Raw genomic sequence first — 14899 nt, forward strand, 5'->3', positions numbered from 1 at the left:
TGCATTTGTCCTCTATTTCAAGTTTCTTTAAGCAAGTTCTAAAAAAGAATCGAGTTCCTAAGTTTATCTGGTTTTATAGTATCAAATTTCAACACAATTTAAAAAGTAAATTTCAATTTATTTAAATGATTTATTAATAGTCTCCAACTCACACTTTTATTAACAAGCGAGAGAGCTTTTCATTGTTTAACTACCAGTGCATAGGCAAATTCAAGAGAAACTACAAACCAGTAGAACAGCTCCTGCCATGGGCTTCAGGTCACAATGATACACCTCAAGGGAATCCAAACGTTCTTAGGAAAAGTACAGTTTAACAAGATGTAACAAAAGAAAATGTGAGTTTCCATTTTTACTTTTTTCTCTTTTTTTGCAACACGTTAAAATTAATCACCATTGATGTGTTGCTTGGTTAGTTTATGTACTGAATGTACAGTCTAATACATTAATTTATATTTGGCTACAGTATAATGTGATTCAGGGAGTATTCATACTACAGAAATTTATGTGAAATGTATGGACCAATTTTATCAGCATACCAAACTGTACAAAATTCCAATCCCAATAAAATACTATTAATCATAATTATATAAACATTAAAAACCCCCAAATGTTGCATTTAGGAAAAAAAAATGTATGAAAACATAAATTACATTTCAAAATCTGTACATGATTCATCTCACAATAAGGCATTAATCACATACAAGCACATTCTGTACAAAGTCACTTATTTTGGTTAAGAATCTACAATCACTAATTTTTTAAAATGATGTATGTGCATTTGTCTAGTACCTTCTTAACTAAAAGAAAATGAATTGACAATCCTGACTGATCACTGTGATCTCTAGCACCATTTTAAAGAAAAAATGAAGTGAAAGCTGTGGTGTTCAGTGAGATCAACGTGGTGATCTACTTCTGAAATGTTTTTATTAGAATTTGAATTTGGACAGGGAAAAGGAGATGACTTAAGTTAGTGCATAGCCTACACCTGTCATTTCTTTGGGGTAGCAAAACATACTTCCCGCTAAATCAGGTCAAACTTTCATTCAATTATAAAAATAATTATCTGATTTCTGCAGCAAAATATTGGTCACTGAGAGAAATGTTTCTGTCATTCTGCTTCTTACCTGTATCTTACCTATATATGAATAATTCCCTTGAAAGTTTATTGCAGCAGTAAGATAAACAGGAAGGTTTTTAAAAAACATTTTGGGCATTTCTTCACATGCAGAACAACCCCATGTCACTTCTATTTTTTTGGTTACCGATTTAACCAGAATTAATTAAAAATACAATCAGAGTTCAAGATATACATGATGTGCAATGCATTTCTACTATATGTTGCACAGCAACAGTATATTATAAAAGCAGCCTCCCTGCAAGAGCTGTAATCAATCCTAGATTTAAAAATAACTATTCTACATCATGTTTGCAAATTTCTGCTGGGAAAAAAAGGTCCATTAAAACGGTATATCAGTATTGCTAAACTTATGTAGCTTTTGGGTTAGCAGTTGTAGATAGGAGTCTGAAGTAAACATGGATTGTATAAATCAGAAGAACTACAGTCTTCAGCAAACTAAAAAGAAATCCAGTAATGTCACTGTGATAAGGCAACATCGTTAGGGTTCTGACTGAAACTCTGTCTCGTCCATCTGAAGAGTGTCATTATCACCCAGTAATTCTGTTTCGGGCACAGAGCCCTCTTCTTCCTCCTCTTCCTGGACCAGACTCTGGGCAATATCTTCTGTCACATTATGTACCTCTTCTACTCCTTCGGTCAGAAGAGCAGCCCTGTCAGCCATGGACGCATTGGAGGGAGCAGTTGTTACATATCCTGTACTTGTAGAACCACTCCCACTATGATGAGAGGCTGGCTTTGGAATCATCTGAGGAGCGATCTGTTGAGGGGCCATCTGCATTGGGATTTGGACAGGATAAAAATTTGGCAAATATGCTCCATAGGCTGGCATTGGTTGGTAACCATTGACAGGAATGTAAAGTTGAGGAGGTGGGACCATTGGTCTTATCTGTCCTTTCATTGGTATGAACTGTGGCTGAGAGAAAGCTTGAGTTTTCTGCTTGGGCCCAACATACCTGGCATTGCTGACATTACTAACAGGACTTGTACTGAGGGAACTGGTTTGTGTAGTGTTGCTTGCACCAGAGGTTTGTGCAGAACTGTTGTAATTCGACAGGTTTCCCCATGTTCTCAGTCTGTTGTGGATATCTTTGAATCTTGGTCTTCTGTTGGGAAATTCATTCCAACATTCCAACATCAATGAGTACATCCAGGCAGGACAGTCATCTGGACATGGCAAAACCTGCCTATTTCTAATCATCTCAATGACATCTTGATTGGAATAGCCACAGAAGGGCTGCAAGCCATAGCTGAAGATCTCCCACAGTACTACTCCATAAGACCAGATGTCTGAATCAATCGAAAATTTGCCATACATGATTGCTTCAGGGGACATCCATCGAATAGGAAGAGGATTATTTCCCATTAGTTTATAGTAATCAGCAGAATAAACTTCCCTAAAAAGACCTAAGTCAGATATTTTCACACTGAGTTTATCAAACACAAGTACATTTCTGGTGGCCAAATCTTTGTGGACCACATGGTGGCTTGAGAGATATTCCATTCCTGATGCTACCTGAGTTACAATGTGAAAAAAATCAGCTGGCTCCAATGTTGATTTCACTGTCTTATCATCATCGGTGCTACCAACATCAGAGTGAGGAGACCTCATAACAAGGAACTCATGGAGATCACTATGAGCACAATAGCTAAAAATCATACTGATGGGTTGTTCCTTGGTCACTATTCCCAGTAAACAAACTATATTGGGATGCTGCAATCTTGATCTCATCATTGCTTCATGTTTAAATTCTTCTCGGAGTGTTAAATCTGCTTTATCCTTGAGTGTTTTGATGGCAACTGTTTGTGTTTGCTCCCCTGGAGCGGTACCAAACAGGTGGCCCTTATAAACTTTTCCAAACTTCTCTTCACCCAGCTCCTCCATAAATCTCACAGTAGAAAGGCTGATCTCTTTTAGTTTATTCTGAAAGTAAACAGAGTAACAGGATAAGATGGTCCTCCATATTAGAAACCTTAGCAGCAAATTTAAACTTGAAAATCCAAGTTAAAATTAAAGGCTTTGGTTACATTTATATTAAGCTGCTTAAATGCACAGAATTGGTTTCAAGGACTTTTACTACCTTGGCATCTTTCTGCACCTGGTCTGAGCTCAAGCAATTGAGAAATGAAGAAGAACATACTGGAAGGTCTGATATGGTCAAGAAATTTCAAACTGAAACGTCATAGCTGAAGACTCTAGAATGATTAATATTAAATGCCATTACATTTATGATGTAAAATAACACCCCCCCACCTTGTACGTTTGTGTAACGTACCTGTTTGTGCTGATTAATGAGAGGCATTTCCATATCTTGGCTGGGAGATGCCATCAGCTGACGACGCTGTGGAGTAGTAGCAGATGCCTTCTGCTTGTTTCTGCACATGCACACCAAGAAGAAAAGGCAGGCAATAACTAAAGGGATGGCTATACTTGGAACCAGGATGTAGAGGATCCCCATTTTGCTGTTGTCACGTGGGCCTGTTAGATTAAAAATTATTGCATGTTTTCAGATTGAGTTCAAAAGCAATGCAAATAATTTTATATTCTAAGGATAGATAATGAATATAGCCAACAGCAGTATGTAATATGATCTTACACACACCTCTGTAACGTAAGCAACAGTGGACACAAAGGACTTATCTCCATCCCCTTAAAATGCAGGGGATGGAGCGACTAGTGTATATAATGTATATATTTCAACACTACCTATATAGACAGCTTTACCAAGGCATATCATTAAGCCACAGACCTTTATCAGGGCCCAGTGGTTTGTTATAAGATTCTGATGCAAACATAATTTTTTTCCCACTGACTGCACAATGGAAAAGCATCCAAAATTTATCCCCTGTTGAAGTATCAAATCAAATCAAATCTTTATTACAGTCATAGACCAACATAAGGAGGGGACCAGCATAAGGAGCACGGGGTACAATCATTTAAAAGCATAAAGGGTACATTAAGAGTAAAAATGAAAACCTAAAAAAATATTAAAAGCTAGAAGATATAAAATATACATTAAAAACTAAAAGTATATATAAAAAGTGAGAATCTAAAAGAATGGATAGGAGCATTAGATGGGTATAGGAGAACATAAAAGGTTAGTATGTGGAAGACTGTATCTATCAAGTTACAAAGCACTCTACTATGGCAAACTAGGTGCTTGTTAAATCTGGTTTATAAGGTTGAGGCCCAGAATTGGGGCTCAACTTGTTGAAGTAAATAGGATGTTGGAATCAAGAGAGCAGAGTAGAGAAGCGAAGCTTGCTTATGAGCCAAATTGTTTTTCCCACTTATATGACTGGGTGACACCAGGAGTGGAGTTCAACCCCCTGTCCTAGTCTTTCCTCCATGTAAAATGAAGGAGCACTTGTTCTCTTCTTCTGCTCTCCAATTAGGACTGACTCCACTCCTGTTTTCCTTTCTGCCCTGAAAAGGAAATAACTGCTCCCTTTCACCATCATTCTATGAAATAGAAGGCACACTGTGCTTGGAGAAAATGGGAAATCTGTGACCTGTTCTCTATCATCTTGTGCAGAATGAAAACAGGTTTACATTAAAACCAAGCATATTTCAAATGAATGTTAGGAAAAACTTTGTAATGGTAAGAACAGTATGATAGTGAAGCTCAATTACCTTGAGGACTGGTGAGATTCCTTTCACTGCATGGCTTGGACTTCCTGCACTGAGTTGGGATTTGGATTTGATGATCTAAATGACCTTTTTAAACTCTGATTTTATCTTTCTTTTTTCTCTCTGCACAGAGTACCTTTTCCCAACCTGGGGGACAGGGAGTAATTGTTCCTTGTCTTCTACTGCACAGTAGTACAGTGTGGAAAGGAAGCAGAAAGTGAAGAAAGGACAGAGAGAAGAATGGGGGGAAGCAAACAGTGAGTAGAAAGTAGTTGGAGTTTTGGGGGAGAAGCCTGGTCATACTCAAGCAAGATTAAGTGGACTCTGGACTAGAGCAAACCCAGCACTCAAGTAAGTGTTCATTACAGTGGTACAAACTTATCTGAGTCACATCTAGTTTAATATTTATATCCTGTTCTTTTAGGAAAAAACAAAAATGCCACAAAGGAAGACATAAAAAGGAAAATAAAATTAAAGCAAAGCCCAGACCAATGAACAGATTTTAGTCATAATAAATGTTAGTGAGGCATTATTCAAAGCCATGACCTGGTTCCCATTTTTATTATTATTACCAAAGATCTGACAGTGTAATTCAGCATCAAAATGAACTGGTGGCACCTGAGGGGACTTTCCTATATACCACACATTTGTATGATAACATTTGAGAACATACCACTAAATGCTTTTTTTGCACATCACACATAGAATATTTGTAACATTGCAGTACAAAGAATCAGTCCCAACTTCATTTGGAAATAACATTAAATCATAGTTTAATCTCTCCCTAGTCCAGCCCACCAGCACTCTTTTGGGACAGGGTGAAAAACTTGAAAGCAGCAAACATTCAGTGTAAGAGGATATTCCAATATAAATGTCTCTATAACCTCGTATCCATCTATTTTCAGTTTAGGGCCAGCAACATATTTTAAGAAAAACTAGCAAAAATTTAAAAAAGTAAAATCCTACCATTGCCTGCATAAAATATATAGTTCCCTTATGCTGAAAGGCAAGATGCCAAAGTACACTCATCCATACCATACATAAGCAAAGAATGCAAAGAGGTGACTGTGTTCAGTATTTCTGAGCTGAACAGCTGTATATTGAACCTCTTCATATTTTCTCTTAGGCATCTTAAAGGCATCATAGCCATGTCTGCTCCCCACACTATTTTTTACTTTAACATTTGTCCCTGGATTAGAACGCACTACTTGGATTAAATATCTTTTGTTACTGGACATAAATACAGCCAAACTTGGTGTTCCATGAAGGAACACCAAGATTATACCTGGCACAGATGAACAACTGCTACATCACTGCAGAAGGATTATTTGACAAATCTGCTGCCTCACATGACAAACTTGCATGATTTTTCCAAGTCTTCAGTCTCTACCTCCTTTAAACCAAAAACCAACAGGTGTAATCCAGACCTGCTACATGTCCTTAAATCCCCTGAGGGTCAGTGTCAATCAATACATGATACATTAATAGGAAACTAATGTTTGGATTTATAAAAACAGTAACAAAAATGCTTTAACCATAATTCATGCTTGAATAATTTCTACTACAAATATGCTAGAAATGGTAAAAAATAATATTAATACATACTACATGAAGGTACTTCACACAGCTCCATGCGTACGTTTTTGTTCTGAGTAAAACACCAAGGCCCTTCCATCTGGCTTCCAGGATTGCGGCAATAAGCATGCCCACCACCAAGCTCAGGAAATTCTGTACTTGTCAAGTCGTGGGAATGAGGATGCTGGGAATCCCAATACTGACAATTGTGGCCTGACTTTGTGACACTGACAGTTCCTCTATAATCTGCACCAGAGCCATTGTAACACTGGTGATCTGCAAACAAGTGAATTTAACAAGAGACGTATGAACAATAAGAAATGCTCCCATTCTTTCTCTCTGCATAGTAAATCTCTCTGCAAAATTCTTTGCTACAGTACATATGTAAGATAGGATGGTACAGCACAGAAATATATGTAACCACTAGCCTTACTTAGCACACTCAAGCGTTTCTACATGAGTTAAGCTTCCGCTTTACAGAATTCCTTTTTGGTTTGGGATAAGATCAGCTGCTTGATCTAAAAGCAAAAGATATGGAAAATAACTGAGCTTGCAGACACAAGCTAGAGTGACCTAGCTAAGAAATATGAGTTTCCCATGAGCTTTATGCCTAAAGAAGCAATTCAGGAATTAACCAGAACAGCAATGCCGACAATACTGTGTCTCAACTGCTTTACTTGCTCAAAACTTATTCTACCAGTCACCATCTTTAAGCTATCCCGCCCCCATTTAGTTTATTCCATTTCTTCCTTCTCCCCTGCTTTTTCCTTCTTAGATCTTTCTCTTGCAAATGCATTACTACCAAGCTCCATTTTTATTTGTATACTATATCTAGTCTAGTTGCAAAAGATTTATCTGTCTCTTTCTCTACCAAACTTATTTCACTGCAGTCTTAACTCCCTGAGTGCTTAACAACAGTGACAGATTATACCCCCACACTGTGTGTGCATGGTACATTTCTGAAGCAAGCGCAACTTAACGCAGCTAGCTTGAAGAAGGGCATCCCTTGCTTTCAGGGAGGTCTGGCAATTGGTCAGGTGCTTGAGGAAGCCTCTGCATTCTTCTGGCAATAATCCTTTACACTGTAAGGATAAGAAGCTGGAGGGAAAGATTTCACATCGGCTATTCCTCTTTCTCATCACTGTATCTTCCCTCCAAGCAGTCAAGAAAAGGCAAAAAATTCAAATGTGTTAAGTTTTGGAAACCCAGGCAAATACATACATTCAGAAATGGCATTCTGATGAAAAATCCATACTAATTTTGCATTAAACAAATAGAAGATATAAGCAGAAAGGAAATGCCACAATAACTTACATCTATTGAGCCGTTCTACAGGAATTCCAATTTTTATACAGTTGGAAGCCTCCAAAGAATCAGGCAGTGGCAGGTCCTCACATTTAGGTGGCTGGAGCTGCATCAGAATGAGGGGATTGGATCTAGCAATGTTGTACTCCTGCTGACAAAGATCATTCTCCAGAACTTCACACTCATCACGACACAGCTCTCTAGGCTTAGGTGTCCGGGAACGCTCATCGCACAGTGGAAACACAAAGTGGCAAAAAGATGGGATGGCAAACTGGGAACACTGATCAGATAAATGGGTAGATGTGCCAATCATGGTAAATGCAGCTGGAAGGACAGAGAAGCCAATAATTAAGATCCAGTTTATGTCATAAATGTACACCAGTAAATTATTATTGTTTTTATGTATTTGGAAAAAAACAGTAAAAAGTAAATTATCTAGAACAGAAAGCAGATATACTGTCAAAGCCTTTATATATTTTGACATGTGTTTACAAGATTCTGCAACAGGAAAGTGGTATATTGCACTAGCTGTGAAGATCCATTTTCTAGCATGCTAGACATAGATACAGCATCCAGCCAACCCAGTCAGTATCGAGATGGGAAAATGTTTCACGGCTCCATCTATAACTAGAGCAAACTTTATCTAGTTTTCTCACATATTTATAATTTGTTTTGTCTTTGATGTATTTTTCTGGCAACATCCTAGAACTGGGGAAAGAACTAACCTCCAAGGAGTAGGAATTCTAAGCCTTGCCTCCAGAGCAAATAGGAGGCGGCAACTTACCATCAGATTACATGTCTCTGCTACAGAAATTTGACTTCCTAGGAAATCTACTGTATTCCATCCCAAAAACTTGGCAACTTACCAGGGCACAGTTCACCACCCCCCAATTGGAGAGTTCTGTTATATAGCTTTTTATTGATTTAGATTACAAAAGAAGAGATTTATAATATTCTACTAGTTCCAAATAAAGAGGCTCAAACCTGCCTGAAAGTCACACGTGTGTATACTTGTCTAATCCAAACTGTATTGGAATGAACTGTGCTCATTGAGTCATAAGATAAAAGCACAACGTGTTTCCTAAAAGCATGTATATCGATAGTCCTACTTCATGTGTGTTGCAGCTGAGTTCTTCGAAGTTCTAGGACTAAGCCATACTTAGCTCTAGCTAAAATTAAATTGTTTATTTTCATTGCTATACTGGGTAAGTATCAAAGATGCATTTTCTACTCTTAAAACACAAACCAGTAAATTCCCAAATACTAGGTGGACAACAGGTTTTGCTAAGAAGGGATGGGTATTAGTAAGTTCAATTACACTGTTAATATTAATACTTGAATACCCACATGCTTTGCCACCGCCTCTGCCTCAGCAACTACTGCATACCAAATACTGGCATTTATTACTTGAGTTTTCTTAAATATACTATATACAGTGGTGCTTAAACATTTATGCACCCTTTTGAATGTTCAGTATTTCTGCATAAGTACGACTTATAACGTGATCTGTTCTCCACGCAAGTCCTAAAAGTCTTGGGCAGGTTTCAAACAAACTAACAGTTGAATTAAATAGTTACTAATCTGTTATTTGGGTAAAATAAAGGAAATTGTTGATAATATTTCCTTTGTGTTAGCATTCCCTGTTATGGCCTTTTTTAACTGCAAAAGTTATGGCTGTAATGAATCTTAAAAATGAACATAAAAAAGAATCAGATGGTTGCTGATGACTTCTGTAATCTAAATAAAGACTATAATGGGTTACTAAACTCACTTCAATCAATAATGGCACATTCTTGAGCAAAATACCCAGAATGCAGATAAGCACAAAGCCAAGACAGGTAAAAATAATGGAATGATCACCAAAAAAACCCTCCACAGAATAAAAATGTTGAAGAAACTTTCATATTTGTTGTCAGACAATTTTATTCCTGGGAAATAGTGCATCAACTGTGATTTTTTTTTCCAGGTGGAAGGAAATTGACATAAACAATTCAGTGACAATAAGTGCTGGGACTTACTGCCTTCACTCAGTCTCAATCATCACTGGTCATATGTAGGAATAAACGTTTAATACATGTGCGTAGCTAGTAGCAAGTTCATGCTTCAGTCATGAGGCTGCTACTGGGAGTTTCCATATATTGCTTGGTTCAAGCTTATGCAACTTCTTGAAGAATGTGTATGCTTGAATTAGGACTTGGATATTTTCTCTATACTTAATCTAAATCATAAAATGAGTTAAACTGGAAAGATGTATGAATTTATTCCATAAGGATCTCTGAAAGTTGGCCAGAAGCTACTTAAGTACTTAGAGCAGGGTGGCTTTTTTTCCCAGAAATGAAAATGTTATGACAGTGGAACACAGAAATCCAGAAAAAAATATTTGGATGAGGCCCAGGTCCAAGGCTTAATCTCCTGAACACTGACTTCAAATTTCCCTGTGGCTCCTCCTGATAGTTTAGGAGCCCTCAGAAGTTAAGCTGATGCCAATATGAGTCCTCACAGAAACATTATACAAATGAATTGTACAGGTCAGGGTGATATAAAGATACCAAGTCTCATCATCAGATACGAAGTTCTGAACAGTAAGAGTAAAGGAAGTTTCAGCCTTAAGTAGCAAAGTAGGGAAGGGGGAAAGAAACCCGTGTATAACTTGAACTGTATACGTCTTGCCAAAAAAATATATTAGGACTGCTTCACTCACCCACTAAAATGTGTTAACGTCAAAAAGTTCAACATAATATCTTTCAGCTAAATTTCCTGTTTGGACAGTAGATGTCACTAATTCCCATTCTCAGAATTACATTTCTCACTAGCTTAACAAAGATAGAAATAGTAGAAGTACATTCATTTTATAGTAACAATTTTCCCCCCCTCATATAAAAATTTTCTTGAGAAATTTCCCTGATTCCATTTTTCATGTTTCAAGTTTGGGTCTCTTACATTTAATAAACTTTATCAGAAGCTATAAAAAAAGGCACAAAGAAACATCTTTCCAAAGGAGGGAGATTTTATATGTCCAAAGGGACACACAATATGTAATCAGTTGAGATTTCTGTGCCCATATAGTTCTAGCTTTTTATCGCAAAGGCCCTCTACCTCTTCATCACTGGAATCTGCAATGGCAATGATTTAGGAGTTATCTTTAGTTTCTTTAGCCACAGGCATATAGCTCCTTTAGATTACAGTATGCTTCTCCTGTATGCAGTCGTCCTCTTGCCTTTCACAGAACACGGCTATTCTAAATGTACAAATTTCTTTTTAGATATGAAATATATTCCCTAAAGCCTGAATCCCCGCTATGATAATCATGAGTGTCAGTGCATTTAATGACATCTACCTTGGTGCCTGCTAGATTCCACCTAACGGCAAAGAAATTTAAATGAAACAAGCAAACAAGCAAACAAAGAAAACGAGTCAACCGCAAAGCAAAGCAACAGTCCCAATTATCAAATTTATTTCCAAATAAAGTTTTGTGATAGGGCATGCCTACTACGGCAATCGTTTCCTGTAACTGCCGGTGTTATGTTCCCAAAATTTGCCCATTGACCCCAAAAGATTAGGGATACTTGCTCTAGATTGCCTACAAATCCTGATTATTGTAACTATACAATGAATCGCTCTGCTCTCTGCATATAATGATAAGTCTATTAAAGTTACTGAGATGAAACAGTTAATTTGAATCAAAATTTCCTTCCTGCAGGTTCTTTAGATCCATGGCTTTTAATCCAACAGGGAAATCCTCCTGGTGGAATGAAGGAATATCTAATTTTGTTGATTTCCCCCTCCTTTTTTCAGCTTTCTCTATCTCCTGAAAATTTGTCCCACTGGGGAAGCTGCCACTGAGAGTTGCATAAAAATGGAAATTTAGTGAAATTTGTCCTTCACCTGTTAGTAAACAGGACTTCACTTTGATGAAAAGTACCAAAATACAGCTACAGTGAATATATTTACAAACCCATCTCATAAATCAGGGTGGGAGGTAGGCAACAACAATAAGTATAAATATTACTGTCCCCTGGAAGATAATCCATAAATTACCTTATATTCTATAGTAAGCATCAAAGCTAAATAAATGAAAAATAAGCCATATAGTAACACTGTGTAAAAATACAGGTTTAGGACTGAAAGGAATAAGGATTTCTGTCACACAATAACTGCAACTTTCATGTAGAAGTGAACTCTAGCTTTCTTTTCAGTACTCCTTTCATTTTCAGCTCTTTTTTTGTGCAAGTAATCTTTATCTATGACTAGAAAAGGAAGACCACATTATAATTATACTTAATTAGAATTAGAATTAAGAAAATGTAAAAAGCAAACTTTTATCCTAGTAGAAATAATTAAGTTGTGGCATCTTAAAGACTAACAAAATTACCAGCACACGTTGCTTATGGATCACAGTCCACTTCGCCCAATACTTGGACATTTGTGGACTTTTATGAACAGTTGCAAGTTATAACAAAATAGCAGCCTTTGGGTCACTACCAAGAACTTCATTTAGTTATAGTTGTAAGATACCTTTCACTTTTTTGGAACTACGTTACTTAATAGCTTATATAATGAAGAGGTGCACACAAAGGATACATATTAGTGATAACAACTTACTAAATAAATTTATAGAGAACTGCTTGCAGGAAATGTGTGTTACACAAAATTTTGAACTGTATATAAAATCCATAAACCAGAAGAAATATGCAATGATATTTATACAAAGCCCTGTGGACACAATGCCCCATCCTGCCTCAGAAAATAGATTCAAGACTAAGATGAAATGAACTTAAAGCTGGAAAAATTAGAAACTGAAGAAGGCCCAAATGTATTCATTTATTCTGTTCAACATTCCCCCCTCCCCTTGCACATACATATAAATACATTCATATACCAGGCATTATAAAGTAATATCACCACTACACCTAAAGTGTAATCCACAGATTGCATATTGTGAATGCGTGTCAGAAGCGCTGAAGAGGAAATGAACATATTCCATTAAAGAGTGAACAAAAGAGAGAGCATCAAATTATCATCTCACTAAGCAAATATGTTTTACTAAAACCAAGCATCAACTTCCTTGCTTAAAATTCATAATTCTGAACATAGCAATCAACCAGAGCGTGAACAAAAAATAAGAGTTAATTCGTTAATTTGCATATTTGTTCATATTAAGGGGTACAGATGCACTCCAATGTCTGAGAGTGGAAACTGACAGGATGAGAAAAAAATCTTCTCTTTATAAATTTAAGTATAAGGTCATAGGGTTCATATAGCCAACAGATCACTCATAGATCTTCTGATGTTTGGTGGCACATTTTTCATATTTTTTCAGACAAACTAGATACACTATCCATTTCCTCACTCAATTTTTTCCCTAAAGGATCTAAATGTCCTATGATACCTCATGCAGCTGTTATTTAAATAAATACAATTTATTTTACAATAATAAATAAAAGTGCAACCTTAAGCTTCAAAAAAGTTTGCCCACTTCTTTCCAACTAATATCAAATTGGTGCCTACTGAAAGAGTTACTACATAATAAGAAAACAACATTGTCTCAATTTCCTCTAAAAATTGCCTGGCTTGATTTCCATTTATTATGGTGTAAAAATTGGATTTCAAGTTTCTGCACGAAATACAATACTCTCTGACATGAAGAGAGGTGGACTGACTTACCAGTAATTCGGTTTTCAATTTCCCCTTGCATTTGGAGAGAGTCCACATAAATAGTCCTGTTTCCAATGATTCGCGCACAGGCAATTCCCCTGTAAGGCTGGCAAAACCCATCTTCATGGTAATCTTCCCTGCAAGAGACAAATTGGCAGCCTATAACTACATCTACAGATGTTTCTATGTCCCTACTGAATTTAAAGTATGCTTTTTAAAGGAAAGAGGTGGTAAATCTGACATTATTAATTCTTTCAGACATTGATTCTCATTTCAGTTTTACTTGACATTGTTTTGGAAATAAAAAAAAGGCACCAAGGAATGTTTTAATTGAAGGGGTGGATGGGGAAGACATCTGCAAAGTGAAAACAAGTATTATCCTAGAAATACTATGCTAATGCAATGTGACAGATTATTCTATTAAAAAGATAGTAGTAAGTGTCATGTTACACCACATAATACATTGCTGGTATCAAATGTTACACTAAGCAATTAGGCAAGCCGTTGTTTCTCTTCTCCTATCTTGCCCTGCAGTTCTTCAATTCTTACAATGAACAGCAAAACAGATCTTGTCAAGATGTAATTAAAATACGGCATAATTCTGAACTATGGCTTAGGTAAATGGAATGAAATCAGTGCTTAACTTCCTTCTCTCCCACTCTCTTTAAGTCAGACTAATGCCAAATTCTTTTTCCGTTACAGAACCTAAGTCATATGTTGAGTTACTATCTTGGCTGAACTCTGTCCAACTTTCCAAAAGGAGTTTAACACAGTCAACTTAAATTGAGTTGCTCCAGAACAGCACTGATTAAAAGCCATTCTTCTCAATACTATGGACGGCCAAATATTAAGAACTGAAAAGATGGGTGGCCCTGATACCTGGAAGTTAGTTCATACTACCATTTCATCCAGGGCATCCATTAAGTTGGATGACCATTTTTGCATTTGGTCTCATCACTGCTATACTCTGACCCAAGGCACCTGAAGTCAAAAGTAGCATGTGAGGGATTTATTGGGGGGAGGGGGGGATTGGATCTGGATAGTATTTTATTTCAAGAAAGAATCCCATGTGGTCCTCTTATTAACAATAAATGTTGTACTAATGATGATTTTGGATATTGTGGGCCGTGCTAGATGGTAGCAGCTGAGGGTCTACCTGTTTCAAAATGTTAGGACAAAAAATAGTTTGTCTAAAAGATTTAAAAAGTTAATGGTCTAATAAGCTGATTGAGTTAGCTGCTTCTCGCTGTCAAGCAACTCCTGCTTGAACTCAGCTGAAGCTACCCAGACACTCAACAAGGCATTGTTAGATAAGAATCTTTCTTGTACATTAGAATGAAGACGCTTTATGTGAGCAGTTGATGGCCCATTGTCAACATAAAAGTGCACATACTTCCCCTCATTATACCCTTCGCAGTTTAAAGCCACAGAAACAGATGCTTCTTTTTCTCACATGCTCCACATCTTAACAGCTTGCTTTGAGTTTCTCATGCTTAGTGCTAGGTGGCAGTTGTTGATAACATAATTGGCATTCCTGCTCAGGGAACCTTTATAGCTCAACGTAGCTCCTACATCATACGTTCTAGTGAAATGTGTAT

At 36.9% G+C, this 14899-nt stretch overlaps 1 protein-coding gene across 1 annotated transcript in view; it reads right to left on the minus strand.

Annotated features, from left to right (window-relative positions):
* Positions 1-779: 779 nt before the first annotated feature.
* The window catches only part of ROR2 (receptor tyrosine kinase like orphan receptor 2), a 113235-nt gene continuing 99115 nt past the window's right edge, over positions 780-14899 (minus strand). The window contains exons 5-9 of the mRNA XM_063295255.1: positions 13311-13438; positions 7656-7970; positions 6372-6617; positions 3412-3614; positions 780-3059 (exon numbers count right to left, since the gene is read on the minus strand). Of these exons, the coding sequence (XP_063151325.1) occupies positions 1617-3059; positions 3412-3614; positions 6372-6617; positions 7656-7970; positions 13311-13438 (2335 nt within the window). The 3' untranslated portion in view covers positions 780-1616. The remainder of the gene's footprint in view (positions 3060-3411; positions 3615-6371; positions 6618-7655; positions 7971-13310; positions 13439-14899) is intronic.

Source organism: Candoia aspera, chromosome 2, assembly GCF_035149785.1.
Source record: "Candoia aspera isolate rCanAsp1 chromosome 2, rCanAsp1.hap2, whole genome shotgun sequence".
NCBI lineage: Eukaryota > Metazoa > Chordata > Lepidosauria > Squamata > Boidae > Candoia > Candoia aspera.